Here is a 20775-nt window from a genome sequence, read left to right as displayed (position 1 = left end):
AGGGGTTAGAAAGAAGGCTCAGTTTACTGCTCTTTCAGAAGACTGTAGTTTGGTTCCCAGCACCCATAAGGCAGCCTATAACCACCTGTGACTCCAGTTCCAGGGGTTCCAGCACCCCTCTTCTGGCTCCTTTGGCTCTTGCGTGGGTGAAGTGCACATACACACATTCAGATATATACATTTTTTTAAAAGGGTTATTGAGCAAGTGCTGCCTGCGAGGCATTGTGCTGGGTTCTATGCAGGACAAGGTGTGTGTTCCACAGGCTCTGACTGAATCATGGAAGTCACGTATGTATACTCACCAGGCTCGAATGAGATAAAGTTCTGAGCCAGGTACACCTCAGACCCCTGGAGCCTAAGTGTCCTTACCCAAATCTGGTGATCTCTCGCTAGGGATGTCTCTTCTGGTCTTATTTTAGGTTGCTGCTATTACCTTCTGCCTGAACCCCTCCAGCAGCTCACGGCCCCTCGTAACCCCACCCTTGAGGGCATGGTCCCCATCCCAGTCAGTTCTCAGCTTAGATTGCTCTCATCCTGTGTGCTCCATGATCTGGGGCCCTCTCTGCCTAGCCCCTCACCCGCCATTGGCGCTACCTAGGAAACTTACTGTGACATTGTGTTCCTTGTGATCTCTCCAAACAAATCCTGTACTTTTCCAGTTCTAAGCCTCTGCTGACTCCATTTTTTTCCCCCAGTCACCCTTCACATCAGAATGTGTCATATATCACCTAATGGGTCATCTTAAGTGTCACTCTTGACTGAAGTGTCCCTGAAAGATTAGTCAGATGGGAACACGAGCTCCTCGGGCAAGGTCCCAGGGGATAAAACCTTCCAGACCAAAGTCACAGCTCTATCTGATTTGCTCCCCTCCTGCAAACCTAACCTCAGAGCGTTCAACAGTGCATATGTATTTGTATATAATTTGGTTACTTATTCGGATGTGTGTATGTGTGGGTATATGCAGACTACATGTGGAAATCAGAGGGTGACTTTCTAAGAATTGGATCCCAAGGGTCAAATTCGGGTCAACAGACTTAGCAACAAGTGTCTTTACCTGGCGCTTTTTTTTTTTTTTGGTTTGTTTGTTTGGCTTTAAAATATGTTTCACTTGCCCAGTGTTGGTGGCGCACCCCTTTAATCCCAGCACTCGGGAGGCAGAGGCAGGCAGGCGGATCTCTGTGAGTTCGAGGCCAGCCTGGTCTACAGAGCAAGTTCCAGGACAGCCTCCAAAATAATGCAGAGAAACCCTGTCTCGAAAAACCAAAAACCAAAAAAGGGGCTGGAGAGATGGCTCAGTTAAGAGTACTTGCCACTTTTACAGATGACCTGAGATCAGTTCCCAGAACTCAAATGACTGCTCACAACAAGTCCCAGGGAATAATCTGATGCCATTTCCTGTCTCTGTGGACACCAGGCATACATGAAGCACACACACACATGCAGACAAAAAACTCAAAATAAAAGTGAAACATTTTTTTTTCTTTTTTTGTTTTCTCAAGACAGGGTTTCTTTGTATTGCTTTGGAGGCTGTCCTGGAACTTGCTCTGTAGACCAGGCTGGCCTCGAACTCACAGAGATCCGCCTGCCTCTGCCTCCGAGTGCTGGGATTAAAGGCGTGCGCCACCAACGCCCGACTTTCGTCTGTTTTGAAACTGCATTTTGCTATGTTCTCTAGACTGGTCTGAAACTCCTGGGTTCAAGATATCCATCTCCTGCCTCAGCTTGGCAAGCCACAGAGAGAGCGTTGCAGTTTCATATTTTGCTGGGTGGCTTCCACAAAGCTTTTACTTTGTTACAGGTGCTCAAAAATGTTGACTTCTGTGTCCAGGAAGAGAGAGGGGTCTCCAAAGCAGCAGAGGGTTCCTGTGGGTTCTGAATGGTGTTACAATGTCTCATAATTTTAGAAAGCTCTTCGTTTTACATTTTATTATGTGACCCATCCAGCAGGGGGCTACTGACTTCTTGTCCCTAGTGTATCTATCCCCCCCTGCATAGCTTCGCTTGGGACGTCCATAGGTAATCGCTGCACCTTTGTTGTGTGTGTATATGTGAAATACACGTGATGTGGGTTTTAGTGTGTTCTTAGTCTTCTTGGAAGTTTGTGCAATGACTTCCCTTCTGACTTGTGTGTTTTCTACGCATACTTCCAAGTAGGCCGATGTGTTTTTCTGCGGTCCCTCGATCTTGCTGGGCCTCTCTCTCTCAGGATGGTGGCTGAGCCATCTGTTACATGTCTGGGAGCCCCTCTCTCTAGCTACCTCATGTCCGGACATATGCTTACCCCCAGCGATTGCACCCACCCGCATTACTACTCCCAGGCAAAAAAACGTGCACCGGGACACCTAGGGATTAGGCAGCCAAGGCTCCGCCTACGTTTTGTTTCCTCCTCGGAATTTCCAGCCCTTTGCAGCCAACTGCGCCCCAGCTGCGAAGGGCGGAGCTCCGCGGGCCGCCCCCTTCTTTGGCTATATAACTAGCGCAGGCTCGCTGGGGGGGATCAGCACCGCTCCTCACCTTCTCCGCCCCACGCTGAAACTATGTGCCACTCGCGCAACCACCTCCACACCATGACTGGCCTGCCGGCCCCGGCTCCCGCTTCCTCCACCAGCTCGGAACTCCGGCGGGGCTCCGGCCCCGAGGTTTTCACCTTCGACCCTCTCCCGGAGCCGGCGGGGGCGTCTGCCGCGCGTCCCAACCCTTCCCGCGGGCACCGAAAACGCAGCCGAAGGGTTCTCTACCCTCGAGTGGTGAGTGTCGCCGGAGGGGGCAGCAGCAGGGGTTCGCGTCGCTCCGGTCCCTACAGGGAACCCTAGACGCGGGGGACCTTCATCCGACCTAACCCTCTTCTTCCATCTCGTTGCCAGGTCCGGCGCCAGCTGCCAACCGAGGAACCCAACATCGCCAAGAGGGTCCTCTTTCTCCTGCTCACCATCGTCTTCTGCCAGGTCTTGATGGCTGAAGAGGGTGTGCCGCAGACCCTGGCTCCGGAGGATGCCACCAGCGCCGCGTCACCCGAACCCATCCCTGCGCCCATTACCGCGCCCCCGGTGCTCGAGCCCTTGAACCTGACCTCCTCGGAGTCCTCGGACTACGCTCTGGACCTCAAAGCTTTTCTTCAGCAACACCCAGCGGCCTTCTGAACGCGCCGGGTCACACTCGTTACGGAAAAAAACAAAGAACAACCGAGGCACCAGGCGTAATCTGGTGCGCCAGAGCGTATCCCAAACTGGGACTTATAAGGCGATGCTAACGCAGAACACTACGGCCAAGATCCGGGTGCCTGAGGCCAGCCCGAGGCACCGTGCGTCCTGGCCGAGGCCCACTGGGAAGGACCAGAAGCATTCTCAGCGTCCTAATTAATATTTATGTATTTATGTATATCCTCCTAGCTGAAGGAGGGGGTGTATGTAATATTTATTCTAACTTATGCAGGGGTGCGGGATATGCCCCCTTGCCGTAACGCAGACAATTGGATTATTTATTGATGATCTATAGGATCGGTGGGACCAGAGTGGTGGGAGGGAGGCCCTGGGTGGGGATTAGACTTGGTGGTAGGTCATGGGTTTAGGGGTAACACTCCGTCTTCCAGCACCTCGACTCTGTAGTCTGTTGTAAGGCTTTATCGGCAGACCCTTGAGGGGTCTGGTCTGTGGCCTTTGATGTCCTTTCCTGGTTGCTTCTCAAGGGGGCGGCTGCGGGAGTCTCGGGTCCATGGGTTGTCAGAGGGCGGCTGTTGGGGGTCGCCTTAGTATGTTCTGTGAACACGAATAAACTTGATTGCCGGTTATTACGATCAGCAGTTGTCCAAGTGCATCTTTTCACGCGGCCAAAAAAAAAAAGGGGGTGGGGGGTGGCGGCGGGAGGATGTGACTAGGTCCCCGGTCCGCACCCCTTCTTGGGTCCCGAACTCTTTTTCTTGGAGTTAACAAACCTATATCCGGTCACCGGATGCTGTCACACATTGCTGGGCCTGCGGTTTTGCCAGTTGGCGGGTGGTGTGGCAACCTGCTTACTCACCGCGGACGGCAGGTACCCAGCGAACTGCCTGGGAGGGCGTGGCCTCGGTGGTGGGGGTGGAGCTTGCCGGACCAGGCTAGCGGGCGAGCCTGGCAGCCCCTCCGGGACTGCTGAGAGCCTGAGCGCCGCGGACCCGAGCGGGGCCTGCCGGGAAAGGGGCGGACCGAGAGGTTGGGTGGGGGCGGGGTCGCGGCTGCTGCAGCAACAGGGTGCGGCCCGGTGGGGGGCACCCGCGCAGCTTCCAGTAACCCGGGTGTGCGAGCTGCCCCTGCCTCTCGCTAGGGCTCTGCGCGCCTCCGCGCCTCCCAAGATCCCGGGAGGGTTGCTACCCGCGTCCCCGGAAGGTGAGTGGGGAGGGGAGGCGGAGCCTCGAGCGGCCGAGGAGCGGGGAGGATGCGGAACCTTCTGCAGACAGACCCCAGGGCTTGGGGCAGCTTTGTGGGATGGAGAGGCTGGGGGTGGGGGGCGCGGGAGAAGAAGACAGAATCAGCAGGCGCAGAAGAGGAAGTCCCTGGGGATCTTAGGGCTGTCACGGGGGCGCTTAAGGTACTGGGCGGTGGCAGGGGCAGACCGTTCTCCTGACGGGAAGGGGGAGGGAGGTGCCCCAAGGCCCCCTTCCCCTCTGCAAAGGTTTCCTCTCTGTCCCCCTCCAGCCGCAGGCTCAACCATGTTTTTCACTTGTGGCCCAAATGAGGCCATGGTGGTCTCCGGTAAGTCTCTTCCTAGCCAGTGACACCCGCTCCGCCCCCCCCAAGCTCCTTTAAGCTCGACCTCTGCCCGCTCCTCTCCTCGCTTAGTTTACCAGCCCCAATTTCTGCCCACGGTGGCCACGAACCACCTGTGATTCCCCACGTCTATCTTCCAAGGCCTAGAATGCTCGCCCTCAATTCCCACCAGGTTCCTCCTTGTGTGTTCCACCCTTCCATCCATAGTCTTTTTTGGCCACATTACGCCCTCACCTTACAGGGTTCTGCAGGAGCCCCCCAGTCATGGTGGCTGGAGGCCGAGTTTTTGTCCTGCCCTGCATCCAGCAAATCCAGAGGTAGGAAACCCACAGACCCCCCCCCCGGGGGACGGGGGAGCCTATTTTCCTCTCTGCTCTTTCCCTTACTGTCTGCTCCCCCCCAGGATCTCTCTCAACACACTGACCCTCAATGTCAAGAGTGAGAAGGTTTATACCCGCCACGGGGTCCCCATCTCAGTCACGGGCATTGCCCAGGTGAGGGTTTCAGAGCCTTCTCCCCCCCTCCCCTCCCCACACAAAGCCCACGCCCACCTTTTCCTGGCCATTGAGTTAACCCTGACCAGGGACTTCTCTCGACTCTGCCTTTCCTCTGGTCTCATCTTCTCCAGCCAACCCCACCCCCCCCAAAGGCCCCTCGCTCTTCCTCCTCCTCTCTCTCTACTGTGGCTGCAGGTCAAAATCCAGGGCCAGAACAAGGAGATGCTGGCAGCCGCCTGCCAGATGTTCCTAGGGAAGACCGAGGCGGAGATTGCCCACATTGCCCTGGAGACGCTGGAGGGCCACCAGAGGGCCATCATGGCCCACATGACTGTGGAGGTGGGGCTGGGGGACAAGGGAAGAGCTGGGTAGGGGGCCAGGGTGAGTGGCACCTGAGGACAGGCTTGCCTGTGACAGACTTATGGAGGAGTCTGACCTCCCCCTTCCCACTCTTTCCCTCCAGGAGATCTATAAGGACAGACAGAAATTCTCAGAGCAAGTTTTCAAAGTGGCCTCCTCAGACCTGGTCAACATGGGTATCAGCGTGGTTAGCTACACCTTGAAGGACATTCACGATGACCAGGTGAAAATACTCGGTTGAGGCAGGCTTGGCGGCTGGAGCCTGTAATCCCAGCGCTGGGGATGGGGGGGAACTAATGCAGGAGGGATCCATAGGTTATCCAGGCTACATAGTGAGTTCCATCCCAGCCTGGGCTACATAGTGAGTTCCAGACCAGCCTGGGCTACATAGTGAGTGAGTTCCATCCCAGCCTGGGCTACAGAGTGAGTTCCATCCCAGCCTGGGCTACATAGTGAGTTCCAGACCAGCCTGGGCTACATAGTGAGTGAGTTCCATCCCAGCCTGGGATACAGAGTGAGTTCCATCCCAGCCTGGGCTACATAGTGAGTTCCAGACCAGCCTGGGCTACATAGTGAGTGAGTTCCATCCCAGCCTGGGCTACAGAGTGAGTTCCATCCCAGCTTGGGCTACATAGTGAGTTCCAGGCCAGCCTGGGCTACAAAGTGTGATTAAAGGCGGTGCATGCCTTTAATCCTGCACTTGGGAGTCAGAGGCAGGTGAAATCTCTGTGAGTTGGAGGCCAGCCTGGTCTATAAGGCAAGCTCCAAGACAGCCAAAGATACGTAACAGAGAGACCTTGACCGGGAAAACAAAGAACAAGTTTAGTGTGTGCTGGGGCCTCTGGCTCAACCCCCCGCACCACAAAACAAACAAAAGCCCTGATCCCATCTCTCAAACCCTCCTGAGACCCTGGTTTCACTCTCCCACAGGACTACTTGCACTCTTTGGGGAAGGCTCGAACAGCACAAGTCCAGAAAGATGCTCGGATCGGGGAAGCAGAGGCCAAAAGAGATGCTGGGATACGGGTGAGGGAGATGGGGGTTTCTTGGTCACCACTGACTTGCTAGATACCCTAGGGCACAAGGGGGTTTGGAGGGTCCAGCTGAGTGTGGTTGGCCAAGCTGGGTCATCAGGGGGTGACAGTAGAGACATCTGGCGGAGAGCAGGCCCCTTACCCTCTGGCCTCCCTCACTAATCTGTCCTAGGAGGCCAAGGCCAAGCAGGAGAAGGTATCTGCGCAGTGTCTGAGTGAGATAGAGATGGCCAAGGCACAGAGAGACTACGAGCTGAAGAAGGCCACCTACGACATCGAGGTCAACACCCGCCGAGCACAGGCGGACCTGGCCTATCAGCTGCAGGTAAGTGCAGCCACGTGGGGCTTGTCTAGGCTGCTCAGTGGGTGGTCCCTCTCCGTTCTCTCTTCCATCTGTAAATTAGGAGAGGCTTCTGTCTTCGCTCAGACTCTGGTTCCCCAGCGTTAGCGCATCTCCCCCATCTGAAGAAAGACATGGCAGTCTCGAGCAGAGACTGGAGAGGTAACTCGGTTGGTAAACGTGCTGGGTGGCACACACACGTGTCATCCCCGCGCTGGGGAGGCAGAGACAGGTGGATCTTGGGGGGAGTCCCTGATTAGCGGGGCTTTGTCTCAGAATGTAAGGTAGATGGTGCCTGAAGAGGCATGACAGTGTTAAGTTGTCCTCTGGTCTCCGCAAACACACATGTGCGAGCACGCCTGTACACGCGTGTGTATCTGCACATACATACAGACTGGAGCATTCAGCTGAAAACCTCCCCAGAAAAGAAAGAGCAGGCCAGGTGGTGGTGGTGGTGGCACACTCCCTCAACCCCAGCACCTGTGAGGCAGAGGCAGGCGGATCTCTGTAAGTTCAAGGCAAACCTGGTCTACAGGGTGAGTTCCAGGACAGCCAGGGCTACACAAGAATCAAGTCTCAAAACCAAAAGAAAAAAAAAAAAGACAGACAGAAAAGAAGACAAGAAAGAGAGGCCATGGAGGAAGAGGGCTAGGCTGTGCCTGTCTGTAAGGGCATCTGGCTGCAGAGAGGAGCCTGTGCTCCACGAGCCAGGCTGTGTTCTGGGGGAATAGTCTGCACCTGTTCAGAAGAGGAGAAGCGTTTTTTTCTCACTTGCACAGGGTACCCCAAAACTGTGGCCATCAAAGAAAGGGGTGAGGAAGGAAACAGACCTGGGCCTTGAGTGATGAACAGTGATCCACGGGCAGCCCTTTTATCACAGGGAGGTTTAGCTGGTCTCGCCCCTCATGGGCTGCCTACTCACTGGGATTAGTGGGTGAGCCCTAGGTCAGTGCTTGCAGCATTTGCATAAAGCCTGGGCAGGCGCAGAGTGCTCAGAGACTCTAGTTGTCTGATGCAGTCTCTGGATGAGATCAAATAAGGAAAAGGCTGCCTTGTTTTAGCTCTCAGGCTGCAGACGACCTCACCACGTGTCATCAGCACCTTTTCTGCATTTCTGTGCTTTTCGTTATCGATTTTGCTGTTTAAAAATGACTCTTAGAGCTTAGGGTATCACACACACACACACACACACACACGCACACACACACACACACGCACACACGCTCACAATAAAACGACACTCACATAGTATTGAAGTGCTATGTGGAGTCCCTTAGCACAGACGCTGTGGTATGCCCTATGGAGAAAGTGTGTGCCTTTGTTCAGACAGGAATTAAAATGCGAATGGCTTCTGCTCCACAGGAATACATCAGCTCTGTGTGTTTCATACGAGGTATATCTGCTTTTTTGTTTTTTGTTTGTTTTCATTTTGTTTTGTTCTTTGAGACAGGGTCTCACTATATACCTTGTCTGTCTGGTCTGGAACTATATAGACCACTGGCTGGCCTCAAACTCATCTGCCTCTACCCTCCAAGGGCTAGGATTAGAGTTGCAGACCACCATGTCCTGCTTGCTTATTTGAGAAAGGGTCTCACACTATAGTCCAAACTGGCCTCAAACTTGTATAGCAATCGTCCTGTTTCAGCCTCTTTCTTTCTTTTTACGATTTATTTATTTATGCCCTATTTGCATATATGAGTTTATGCCAGAAGAGGGCATCAGATCCCACCAGAGATGGTTGTGAGCCACCACAACCTTGGAATTGAACTCAGGACCTCTGGAAGAGCAGCCAGTGCTCTTAACCACTGAGCCATCTCTCCAGCCCCGTGTTTCAGCCTCTTTACTGCTGGGATTACTGGTGTGTACCACCATGCCTAACTTGGAAGGTATCTTTTGTTTTTTCAAGACAGGGTTTATTTGTGTAGTCCTAGTTGTCCTGGAACTCACTCTGTAGACCAGGCTGGCTTCGAACTCAGAAATCCACCAGCCTCTGCCTCCCTCCCTAGTGCTGTTATCTGTTAATAAAGATGTGCACCACCACACCTGTCTAGAAAGTATCTTATGGGCTGGAGAGATGGCTCGGAGGTTAAGAGCACTGACTGTTCTTCCAGAGGTCCTGAGTTCAATTCCCAGTAACCACATGGTGGCTTACAACCACCTTGAATGAAATCTGGTGCCCTCTGCTGGCATGCAGGCAGAAGACTGTACACACAATAAATAAATAAAATATTAAAAAAAAAGAAAGTATCTTATAAAAAACACTTTAAAAAATTAAATATTGATTAGTGGCTGATAGATGATGTAGACTAGACTGTTCCTTGAAGTCACAGAGATCCTCCTGCCTCTGCCTCCAAATGCTGGGTGTAGCCGGCTATCTTGGACCTCCAGCCCCCAAATCTTGACACAGAGACTTACTAATTATGAACAGTTGGCCTTAGCTTAGGCTTGTTTCTAGCTAGCTTTTTTTTTTTTATTCTTGGTTTTTTGTTTTTGAGAGAGTTTCTCTGTAACTTTGGAGGCTGTCCTAGAACTCTCTCTGTAGACCAGGCTGGCCTCGAACTCACAGAGATCTACCTGCCTCTGCCTCCTGAGTGCTGGGGTTAAAGGCGTGTGCCACCAACACCTGGTCTAGCTAGCTTTTTTTTTTTTTTTAACTTAACCCATTTCTGTTCATCTCTGTGCTGCTCCGAGGCTCTCTTACCTCATCCATGTACTGTCCATCCCACTTTCCTGCTTCCCCCATGTCTGTCTGTCTGTCTGTCTCCCCTTTTCTCTCTTCCCACCAGCCCCACCTTATTAGACCAAACAGGTACTTTAGGCAGGCAAGGTGAAACAGCAACACATCTTTACATAAACAAATATTCCATTCCACAACAACTGGGGTTAACGATATTGGCTGCAGTCCTGGGATAGTCAAGCACGCCTTTAATCCCAGCACTCGGGAGGCAGAGGCAGGCGGATGTCTGTGATCTACAGAACTAGTTCCAGGATAGCCAGGGCTACACAAAGAAACCGTGTCTTGGGAAAGAAAAAAAGTATATATGGATTTATTTTTATGTGATGAGTGTTTACCCTACATGTCTGTATGTGTACTGTGTTCGTGTGTTGGTGCTTGGTATCTGTAGAGGCCAAGAAGAGGGCATCACATCCCCCAGAGCTGGAGTTACAGATGATTGTAAGATGCCAGGCTGGTGCCCCGTCCTTTGCAAACACAGTCAGCACTTTTGACTGCTGAGCTGTCTCTCCACCACCCCACATTATTTAATTCTGTTTATGTGTGTTCCGGTGATTGACAGCTTGCAGGAGCCAGTAATAATCCAAGATCACATCAAGTTTGAGGCCAGCTGGGCTATGTCCTTTTCCTTTTTCTTTTTCTTTTCTTTTTTTTTTTTTTTTTTTTTTTTTTTTTGGTTTTTCAAGACAGGGTTTCTCTATGTAGCTTGTAGGCCAGGCTGGCCTGGAACTCACAGAGATCAGCCTGCCTCTGCCTCCCAAGTGCTGGGACTAAAGGTGTGCGCCACCAACGCCTGGCTAAGGGCTATGTACTTTTAAGGTAACCTGGAATACAGAGTGACAATGTCTTACTAAAAAAAAAAAAAAGGCTGTCGAGATGGCTTAGTGGTCAAGAGCACTGCTGCTCTCCAAAGGTCCTGAGCTCAATTCCCAGGACCTGAATGGTGGCTCACAACCCTCTATAACTGTACTCCATGAGATCCAACACCTTCTTCTGGTGTGCATATGGACATGTGGAGAAAATACATACATATATATACACACACACATACACATATATATATAATAAGTCTTTAGAGATTGGTGGCGGTGCATGCTTTTAATTCCCCCACTACAACAGCTGAGTTTAAGACCACCATGGTCTATAGCTAGGGCTACGATGCAGAGAAACTCTCTCTTGAAGAACCAAAATAATAACAACAATAATGATGGTGGAAAAGAGAGAAATCTGAGCGCAGGCACACACAGTCTGTGGAAGCTGGTTATAGCAGTTGCTTCTAGGAAGGGAACCAAGCGGTTTGAGGCAAGAGGTGGGGGGAGGGGGAGCCACTTTTTCCGTATCTGCTCTTTGTTTTGAATTTATTTTGTATGCAGATGATAAAAATGGAAAGAAAAAAAGAAAGTATCTGCTGTCAGGGTAGGAAAAGCCGTACTGATTACTGATCGGTCCGGGCTGGGGTTGATGGTGGCTAATCGTAAGAATGGCTTGCAAAGGGAAGTGGAGAGATGTGAACAGGACTGTGGAGGGAAAAGATGACCGCCGGGGTCACAGTGTGCTCTAGTTACCCTAGTGAAGACCCGGGCGGGACGCTTCGCCCCACCCCACCCAGGGGAGAGCAGGCACCGGGTCACAACCTTACCCTCGCTAGCCAAGGCCTTAGGGGTGGGCTCCAAGGCTCCGCCTGGAGTCTGTCCTTGAAATGGATCCCACTACCCAGTAGGCTGGCTGCGACTTCATAGGCCTCTCCCACATCGTAGCGCTGGCTTTTCTCTCTGACTCGGGGTGGGGTGGGGGGCATCTGCTCCCCAGCCCTGTCCAGAGCGCCCCTTACTCCCCAGGTGGCCAAGACCAAGCAGCAGATCGAGGAGCAGCGGGTGCAGGTGCAGGTGGTGGAGCGCGCCCAGCAGGTGGCGGTGCAGGAGCAGGAGATCGCCCGGCGCGAGAAGGAGCTGGAGGCCCGCGTGCGCAAGCCGGCCGAGGCCGAGCGCTACAGGCTGGAGCGCCTGGCGGAGGCAGAGAAGTAACGCCCCCTCCCCGCCCCCTTGACACTCGTAGGCAGGCAAGGCGCCTGCCCGGCAGCGAACCCACTCTCCTTCTGTCCCCAGGGCCCAGCTGATCATGCAGGCCGAGGCTGAAGCTGAGTCCGTGAGGGTGAGTTGGGGCGAACCCCCTGCTTGTCTTCGGGAAGGGCTTGAGTTTTTTGTTGTTGCTGTTGGTTAATCAGCAGGCTGGATTCAGACTCACCGAGATCCTCTCTCTCCCCTGCCTCCCCGATTCTGGGATTAAAGGTATGCACAATGCACACCTGCCCCCAGCTGGTTTTTGTTGTTGTTTAAACGGGGGGGGGCACATGATGGTGCACGCACTGTCTGGCCACTGTGGAGGTCAGATCTCTTTTTCCTCACATGTGAGCCCTGGAAAGTTTGACTTAGGTTGTCTTGCCAGCAAGCGCTTTGCCATCTCAGCCATTTCATTGGCCTCAGAATTTTTTGGGGATTTTAATTTTTGTTTTTTTCGAGACAGGGTTTCTCGGTAGTTTTGGAGGCTGTCCTGGAACTCGCTCTGCAGACCAGGCTGGCCTGGAACTCACAGGGATCCGCCTGCCTCTGCCTCCCGAGTGCTGGGATTAAAGGCGTGCGCCACCAGCGCCCGGCTCGAATGTCATATTCTCAAAGAGTGCCATCAGTCTCAAAAGCCCTTTAACCTCTACAGATGCGTGGGGAAGCCGAGGCCTTCGCCATAGGGGCCCGGGCTCGTGCTGAAGCTGAGCAAATGGCGAAGAAGGCAGAAGCCTTCCAGATGTACCAGGAGGCCGCCCAGCTGGACATGCTGCTAGAGAAACTGCCCCAGGTCTGGGGGTGTGGGTGGGACTCTGGGAGAGGGGTGAGGTGAAGCAGGTGACTAGGGGACCCACCAAAAATTAGGAGTGCCAACTATAGGCCAGTGGCCATCGTGAGCAGTTTATGGTCCGTAGCAGGGTGGATTTGATGGGTGATAGGGTCAGAGCTATCTCTACCTCCCAGGTGGCCGAGGAGATCAGTGGTCCCCTGACCTCAGCCAATAAGATCACACTGGTGTCCAGCGGGAGTGGAGCCATGGGGGCAGCCAAAGTGACGGGGGAAGTACTGGACATCCTGAGCCGCCTGCCGGAGAGTGTGGAGAGACTCACCGGCATCAGCATCTCCCAGGTGAGGGCGAATGCTGTGTGCGCGCGCGCGCGTGTGTCAAGTGCTACAGCACAGTGCTTGATGGGTATCCAGGAGCCCAGGAAATCACAGGCAGTGCCTTGCTGGTGCCCAAGTCACTCTGCTGAGGGCCCAAGTTCAATTCCCAGAACCCGCGTCACGTTCTTGCTTGGCAAGTTCTAGGCCAGCGAGAGACACTAAAAACAAAACGGTGACCGGTGCTTGAGGAACAGCAACCAAAGTTATCCCTTGCTTTTCACACACAAGTGCACACACAAAAGAAGCACGCCTTTAATCCCGGCACTCCGGAGGCAGAGGCAGGCGGGTCTCTGAGTTTGAGTGAGTTCCGGGACAGCGAGGGTTGCACAGAACTCAGGGAGATCCACCTGCCTCTGCCTTCTGAGTATGTGTCACCTTGCCCAGAAGATTATTGGCCTTGTCAGTGCCTTCCTGAACCCATCCTCCCAAGTGGTTGCTGGAGAGAGCAGGTACCTAGTTCCCATTCCTTTTATTTTTTTCTCCATCTAGGTGAACCACAACAAGCCTTTGAGGACAGCCTGAACCCTCAGCGGCCCCTGAGCCTGTGGCTAAGGTGGTCTCACTGCATGCACCTCTCCAGGCCTCCCCAAGCATGCCTGCTGACAGAGGGGCGCCCCGTGTCTCCTTGCCAAATACTCTGTGCCTTGCCTTCTTGGAGGGGCTTGCTCCCTTCACAGCCGGTGGCCAGTGCCCTTCACCACTGAAGCCCAAACTATTTAACGCCCTGATTAAATCTAGACTGTGTGACCTGTTGTCTAAACTTCCTTACCAAGGCCAAGAGGGGGCCCTGATCGAATAAACCAAGTTTGTGACACGCTGGGAGCAGGAGCAGGAGCATCACGAGTCCCAGGCCTGCCTGGGTGCCACAGCTAGAAAGTGGACTGTGGGAAATACTGGGCAAGGCTCCCACAGTCAAGTTGACAGCTTGGGTTGCCCCATCGGGTAGCGGAGTCTGTGGCGCAGCCTTCCTGTGTAACCCTCACTCTGCTTCATACATTAAACCCACTATAATATCTAATTATGATAGCTCCAGCTTGTAGTGTTATCAGGATCTCAGAAGAGATCAACTCAAGGCCAGCTGAAGCCCTGAGAACTTATAATGGCCTTTATGACTAGAGCTAAAAGAATCACACACAGGTTGAGCCAGGTGAAGGTGGTGCACGCCTCTAATCTCAGCACTTGGGAGGCAGCAACAGGTGCATCCTTTTGAGTTCAAGGCCAGCCTGGTCTACAGAATTAATTCCAGGACAGTTAAGGCTAGAGAAACCCTCGGGGGTGTGTGGCAGAGGTATCCGTTAGGCTGGGAGGTTGAAAATGGGCCACCCAACTCACAGGTACAGCTTTGTGTCTCACAACCTTCCACCTAATTGTCCTTGCCCCCTGGAGAGCTAAGTGGACCCCAATCGCCAAAGAAGAAAACCCCACTGGGCAAACCATAGTCTCAGCTGTCAGAAAGGCAGAGGCAGGATCAACCCAGTTGGGGGCAACAGCTCGGTGGAAGAGCATGTGCCTAGCACAGTGCAGTGTTCAATCCATAGACACCATAGAAAGTCAAAATGAAGGCACGACAGGATACCTTCTTACCCAGAATTTTAGAGGCCATCTTGTGGCACCCTCATGAGCTTGGTTGTTCGTTAACTCCACCTGGCCTGAATGAGTACATCTCACACCTTTTTTTTTTCCAATTCCCATTTATTTTTGTCTCTTGGGGCAATGTCATCTTTTCAATATGAAAAAAAGCAGCCAAGTTCAAACACAAAATAGAAGGGTAGGACCAAACCAGGAAGAAAAATGGCAGAAGCAAAGGAGCTACCCTCTCTCTGGGGAAGGCCCCAAACACCCAGGTGGCAGCACACCTTTCCACAGATTTGAAGGTTTAAGTGGATGGGGCAGTTTCTGGACAAGAGACCAAGGCTCTGCCCCCCCCCCAACCCCTTGGAGAAAGGAATACAGGGAAGACGCCTCCAATGGCAGGTTTGGCTCAGGACAGCTGGGAGGCTATAAATGGAGATAATACTGCTAATACCTCTCTCCTGAGGCCGAGGGAGGAAGCAGGGGGAGAAAAACCTGTCGATTAAAAAGCCTCAGTGGATTCCCCTGTACAAATGGCCTCCACTGGAAAACCCTGCCCCTCTTTAGTGACCTTTCCCTGATCCACTTAGCTTTTAGGATGGTGACCACTACCTGGGTTTTTTAACTAATGGGCTGGTCCTACACCGAAACTGGAGAATTCAGGTTCCTGATATTGGAAAAAAAATATTAACTGACAGTTATGAGAAATGGGTACCAGAAGGAGATACAGGGCAACACTCAGAATGGCAGAAATCTAGGTCTTTTCGTCAGAGTGGAAAGAGAAAGGAGACATTCCACAAACAAATATTTATTGAGCGCCTACTATGTGCCAGGCACTGTTTACCCCCCCTCCGATGGAAAAAAAAAAAACAAAAAACAAAAACAGGACAGAGGCAGCAGAGAGAAACTGAAGGAGAAAAACGGGCAGCTGAAGAGAGCTGAGGGAACTTAAGCAGCCTGAGGAGACGCAGGGCTGTCTGCCTTAGGCCTCTTCTTCTGCCTCCTCCCCGAAATCCTCTTCCTCTTCCGCAGTGGCGTCCTGGTACTGCTGGTACTCGGAGACGAGGTCGTTCATGTTGCTCTCGGCTTCAGTGAACTCCATCTCGTCCATGCCCTCGCCCGTGTACCAGTGGAGGAAGGCCTTCCGGCGGAACATGGCGGTGAACTGCTCCGAGATACGCTTGAAGAGCTCCTGGATGGCCGTGCTGTTTCCGATGAAGGTGACTGCCATCTTGAGGCCCCGCGGCGGGATGTCGCAGACAGCCGTCTTGACGTTGTTGGGGATCCACTCGACGAAGTAGCTGCTGTTCTTGTTCTGCACGTTGAGCATCTGCTCGTCCACCTCCTTCATGGACATGCGCCCGCGGAAGACGGCCGCCACGGTGAGGTAGCGGCCGTGGCGGGGGTCACAGGCGGCCATCATGTTCTTGGCATCGAAGACCTGCTGGGTGAGCTCGGGCACGGTGAGGGCCCGGTACTGCTGGCTCCCGCGGCTGGTGAGAGGGGCGAAGCCGGGCATGAAGAAGTGGAGACGGGGGAAGGGCACCATGTTGACGGCCAGCTTCCGGAGGTCAGCGTTGAGCTGGCCCGGGAAGCGGAGGCAGGTGGTGACCCCGCTCATGGTGGCCGAGACCAGGTGGTTCAGGTCTCCGTAGGTGGGCGTGGTGAGCTTGAGCGTGCGGAAGCAGATGTCGTAGAGGGCCTCGTTGTCGATGCAGTAGGTCTCGTCGGTGTTCTCCACCAGCTGATGCACGGACAGGGTGGCGTTGTAGGGCTCCACCACGGTGTCGGACACTTTGGGAGAAGGTACGACGCTGAAGGTGTTCATGATCCGGTCGGGGTATTCTTCGCGGATCTTGCTGATGAGCAGGGTGCCCATACCGGAACCGGTGCCTCCGCCCAGTGAGTGGGTCAGCTGAAAGCCCTGCAGGCAGTCACAGCTCTCCGCCTCCTTCCGAACCACATCCAGGACGGAGTCAACCAGCTCAGCTCCCTCGGTGTAGTGACCCTTAGCCCAGTTGTTGCCTGCCCCAGACTGACCTGGAATGTGATGGGGAGGGAGAGGGAAAAAAAATTAAGACACGGGAGAGACATGACTACTACTAATCTTCACCCTTGGAATAATGCCCTTGGGCACACGGGAACTCATTTTGCACGTCAGACTCACCGAAAACAAAGTTGTCTGGTCTGAAGATCTGGCCGAAAGGACCTGATCGAACGGAGTCCATGGTCCCGGGTTCTAGATCCACCAAGATAGCTCGAGGGACATACTTGCCACCTACAGGGGGGGATTCAAGTAGAACCGTCAGAGCCCTTTTCAGCAAAGATGAAACTTGGAGGGTGGAGATACCACGAAGCACTAAACGTGTCATTCCAGGCACTGCCACCTGGTGGCAGCAGAGCTACTCTTCGGCCCCTTATGGTGGGTGTCTAAAGGGCAGGGGTGAGACTCAAGCAAAGGGGTTAACAGGTACTTAATGCGGGAAAACAGGGCGTGGTGCGGCCGCCCTTAAACCCAGCACTTGGGAGGTTAAGTTCCAGGGCAGCCATGGCTGCGTGACACCCTGTCTCTCAATAGAAGGGTGCAGGGTTTAAAAGGACCAGGGAAAAAAAAAAGAACCCGGACTCCTCCCCTCACCTGTGGCTTCATTGTAGTACACAGAGATTCGGTCCAGCTGCAGGTCGCTGTCTCCGTGGTAGGTACCGGTGGGGTCGATGCCGTGTTCATCGCTGATCACCTCCCAGAACTACAGGGAAAGAGCAACGAGCCCTCAATGGCCGCGGAAGTCCTAAGGGACGCCTCCCCGCCCGCATTTCAATTCTAGACGCGCTCAAACGAGGCCGACGGGTTGACACTGCAGTCCCGTTATCTGCCTGCCGAGCCTCCCAGCCGGGAAGGGGAGGTCACACCTCTGTGGCTAGGGTGAGTGGTGGACAGTTCAAGGGGCTGAGGGTTGCAAGCCTCCATGCGGGCGGCCCGGAGTGCCATATCGCCCACTTGGCTCAGCACCCCAGCCTAGCGCCGCAGGGTGGGCACCGCCCCTCCAGGCCAGCACAATAGAGGGGTTGGGGTAAGAAGGTGCGGCCACTGCAGTCGCCCACCCCTTACGCGCTCCACGTGACTGCAGTGGCGGGCCGCTCTTCCAGCAGCCCACAAAGGCGGGAGCGGCGTGGGCGGGGCCTGGCACGAGGGGCGGGGCCAGCGGGCCCCCGCCGGCTAGGGCTGCATTGTCCCTGCGCGCCAGGGGCGCTAGCCCCGCCCACCCGCAGGGTCCCACCCTTCGGCTACAATTTAGCGGCCGCACTTCCTCCTCTCCACCCATCCCCCGCTACATTGTAATTGCGCGCAAAAAGAAAAAAAAAGAAGAAAACCACGGCCTGGGATTATTTTTTGCTTTGCTAGCTTCTCTCCCCTAAATAGTTTCCACCCCCCAAAAGCACACACATAGTCCTGAGAAGCCTCTTTTAGCCACACAAGCCTCTCACTTTCCCATCAGGTCACACCCTAGGATCTCTTAAAGGCAATGAAGATGTAGCCCCCTGCGACGGAACCATCACCATCTCTCGAAGAGCTAAAGCATGCCTGGGGATGGCGAGTGTGCGAGGGTCTCCAGGCCTTTGTTGAGAGAGGTAGCGCGCACCGGAGCACGGTCGCAGAGACCCCTGCAGCTTGCCCGCCCAACCTCTCCCCTTCCCCCGCCGGTCCTGCTCCACACCAAGGCCCTCCAGGCGGGGTGGGGGTGGCGCAAGGGGAAACCCTCGCTCCGGCTTTGTCTCGGATCGTTTCCGCATGTCTCCTCTCCCGTTCACGAACCGTTAGAAAAACCCCTCTTTTAAAATAAGCACTTTAAAGCTCCTGAGATTCTCCGTCTCCTAAACCCCAAAAGTCTCTTTTTAATGGCTTTCCGAAAATGTTTCAAAGGAAATATTTCTCAATATCAGAACGCTAGCTACAAATATGGGCTGTAATTGTACGTGCGAAACTTTGAGGGGCCAAAGCCGGAGGATGAAGATTGCCAACACACCCGGTAACATTACCCATGATTAACCTGGATTTTTTTCAACCTCACATACATCCGGTAAAATTTAAAAATTCTTACCTTAGCACCGATTTGGTTGCCACATTGTCCGGCCTGGATGTGCACGATTTCCCTCATGGCTAAGGTTTACTGTAATTTGTGCTGGCTTCAAGGTAGGTGCCGAGCAAGAAAAGATAATTGTTTTTTTTTTCCCCCTTGGCTGGTCTCAGGCTGAAGGGATGGAACGTGGCCCCGGAGGCTGCAGCAGCGAGATGCGAGCACGACCGCAGGAAGGTTCTAAGAGGCAGAAGAGGCCGGCGAGCGCAGGAGGGAAGGCGCGCAGGGCGGGGCGCGCGTTCGCGCGGCCGGGGGCGGGAGATAGGCGGGAGCCCCTGGTCGCAGACAAAGCCTCTCCAGGCTGCCGCTGATTAGACCCGCCGATCACGTGCCAGGCGACCATTGGTCTATGAGCCAGTGGCGAGCGCAGTCCTTTTTGGGAGTTGTAGTTCTCTATTGTTGTCCACGCTGCAAAATGAAGTTAGGCATGGGTGGATACTGTAGGAGGTTTAGTGGGTACCTTTCGTGTGGGTGTGACTGCATTTGTTTTTTAATGGAAAGTGACCTCGCACGAGATTCCTGTCCTCCGTTCCTGAGAGAGGCTTTTGTGCTATAAGAAGTTTGGGGAAATATCGTAATTGGGAGGTCTGAGGTGCCCTGAATTGGGAGGTGGTTTGGGCACGCCCTGCATGCTGCCCACCGCAGTAGCTCTGGTGAAGGCGGACTGCATAGCTCAGCGAAAAGTCCCGAGAAATGTGGCAACCTGCCCTGATACGTACTATCTAGTGCTTTATGGTCCCAAGACAGGAACTTCAGTGAGCACCACTCCCTCGCATCCCTCCAGAAGAAAGGATTGCCCTCGGGTTCTTCAGGGAGTTGTCCCAAGGATGTTTCGAAAGAGAAACAAAATTGCAAGGACTTTTCAGACTAGAAATGTTGTTTGGGACGGATGTTCAGACGGAGAGAAGCTGTAAATCTCCACGGCGGCGGTGGGGTGGGGTCGGGCCTTTAGGACCATGCTGAAGGCATCCTGTCAATACAGACGGTGAAATGGGATGCCTCTTAGACACTTGGGTGAAGCCAAATGGTCGTTTTTCAGTTGGTTGGTTCTATTCATTAGGTGAGGCTGGAGCAGAGTCCAGGAACTGTGGAAGAAGGGAGTCAGAGCCCATAACCTTTTCCCCAGGGTTTCGTTTGATAGAAACTAAGTACCCTAAAAAGTGTAGAAGGGATATACAAAATGATTACTTAGAGTCAGTCAGCAGGGGTGGTTCACACGGTTAACACCTGCATTGTAACTCTCGAAGGCAGGAGGATCTCAGGGACTACAAGGTCAACCTGGGCTACTTAACAGAGTTCCTGTACAGCCCGAGGTACAGCTTTAGACCCAGTCTCAAAATAAATAAATACACGAAAAATTAGCTTGTGCCCAACCTACCAAACAGAAGGATGGTTGAGGCATAAGTGTTCTTGTACGCTGAAGGCTAACCTGCTCTACAAAGTGAGAGCCTGTCTGGAAAACAAAACTTACAAGGGGCTGGAGAGATGACTCAGAAATTAAGAGCATTTGTCCTTCTCGAAAAAGACCCAGGTTCAATTCCCATTACCCGCATAGAGGCTTTCAACCCCGGGAACCCAATACCCCCTTCTGTCCTCTGCAGGCTTGTGGCGAGCAAAGACAGACATCCAGGCAAAATGCTAACACACACATGAGTAAAAAACCTCCTTAAGAAAGAGAAAACAGAGCCGGGCGTTGGTGGCGCACGCCTTTAATCCCAGCACTCAGTTCGAGGCCAGCCTGGTCTACAGAGTGAGTTCCAGGACAGCCTCCAAAGCCACAGAGAAACCCTGTCTCGAAAGAAAGAAAGAAAGAAAGAAAGAAAGAAAGAAAGAAAGAAAGAAAGAAAGAAAGGAAGGAAGGAAGGAAGGAAGGAAGGAAGGAAGAAAGGAAGGAAGAAAGAAAGAAAGAAAGAAAACAAAGGAGTGTGGTAAGCAGTATCAGGAATGAGGTCACGAAGGAGGACAGTTGTGGACAGATGGACAGGCAGGAGGATCAATGAGTTCAATGCTAAGCCGCTCTAGGCCAGCCAGAGGGACATAGTGGGACCCCCCCCCCTTTGTCAGAAAGAAAATGTATCAAACACATTGCTGACGTCCGGTCAATATACGGTTCAAGTTGTCTTTTAAATAAAAGGA

General features: G+C 53.3%; 3 protein-coding genes and 1 long non-coding RNA gene across 6 annotated transcripts; 2 read left to right on the top strand and 2 right to left on the bottom strand.

Annotated features, from left to right (window-relative positions):
- Positions 1-2468: 2468 nt before the first annotated feature.
- Positions 2469-3796, top strand: Ier3 (immediate early response 3). The gene is made up of 2 exons (XM_005087609.4): positions 2469-2747; positions 2865-3796. The coding sequence occupies exons 1-2, from the start codon at positions 2538-2540 to the stop codon at positions 3138-3140; spliced, it is 486 nt and encodes a 161-aa protein (XP_005087666.1). The 5' UTR covers positions 2469-2537; the 3' UTR covers positions 3141-3796.
- Positions 3458-4175, bottom strand: LOC121134295. The gene is made up of 2 exons (XR_005871362.1): positions 4018-4175; positions 3458-3755 (listed from the first exon to the last, which is right to left on the bottom strand). It is a non-coding gene; the product is annotated as an uncharacterized LOC121134295 (long non-coding RNA).
- Positions 4176-4224: 49 nt separating this feature from the next.
- Flot1 (flotillin 1) lies at positions 4225-13678 on the top strand. 3 transcript variants are annotated; one of them, XM_005087607.4, is made up of 13 exons: positions 4225-4361; positions 4671-4727; positions 4984-5059; positions 5146-5236; positions 5435-5578; positions 5703-5822; positions 6530-6625; positions 6806-6958; positions 11546-11727; positions 11813-11858; positions 12420-12557; positions 12731-12895; positions 13421-13678. In XM_005087607.4, exons 2-13 carry the CDS (start codon positions 4685-4687, stop codon positions 13451-13453), a joined length of 1287 nt encoding a protein of 428 aa, XP_005087664.1. In that variant the 5' UTR covers positions 4225-4361; positions 4671-4684; the 3' UTR covers positions 13454-13678. The 3 variants fall into 3 exon arrangements, with proteins under 3 accessions (XP_005087664.1, XP_012981833.1, XP_040588305.1); XM_013126379.3 differs by lacking the exon at positions 4225-4361 and adding an exon at positions 4501-4563; XM_040732371.1 differs by lacking the exons at positions 4225-4361; positions 5146-5236 and having other exon boundaries at positions 4667-4727.
- Positions 13679-14602: 924 nt separating this feature from the next.
- Positions 14603-18864, bottom strand: Tubb (tubulin beta class I). The gene is made up of 4 exons (XM_005087605.4): positions 18604-18864; positions 17142-17250; positions 16671-16781; positions 14603-16543 (listed from the first exon to the last, which is right to left on the bottom strand). The coding sequence occupies exons 1-4, from the start codon at positions 18658-18660 to the stop codon at positions 15486-15488; spliced, it is 1335 nt and encodes a 444-aa protein (XP_005087662.1). The 5' UTR covers positions 18661-18864; the 3' UTR covers positions 14603-15485.
- Between the last annotated feature and the right edge of the window lie 1911 nt (positions 18865-20775).

This window comes from Mesocricetus auratus, unplaced genomic scaffold (assembly GCF_017639785.1).
Source record: "Mesocricetus auratus isolate SY011 unplaced genomic scaffold, BCM_Maur_2.0 Super-Scaffold_100027, whole genome shotgun sequence".
Lineage (NCBI taxonomy): Eukaryota > Metazoa > Chordata > Mammalia > Rodentia > Cricetidae > Mesocricetus > Mesocricetus auratus.
This window is presented reverse-complemented; position numbering and strand designations above follow the sequence as displayed.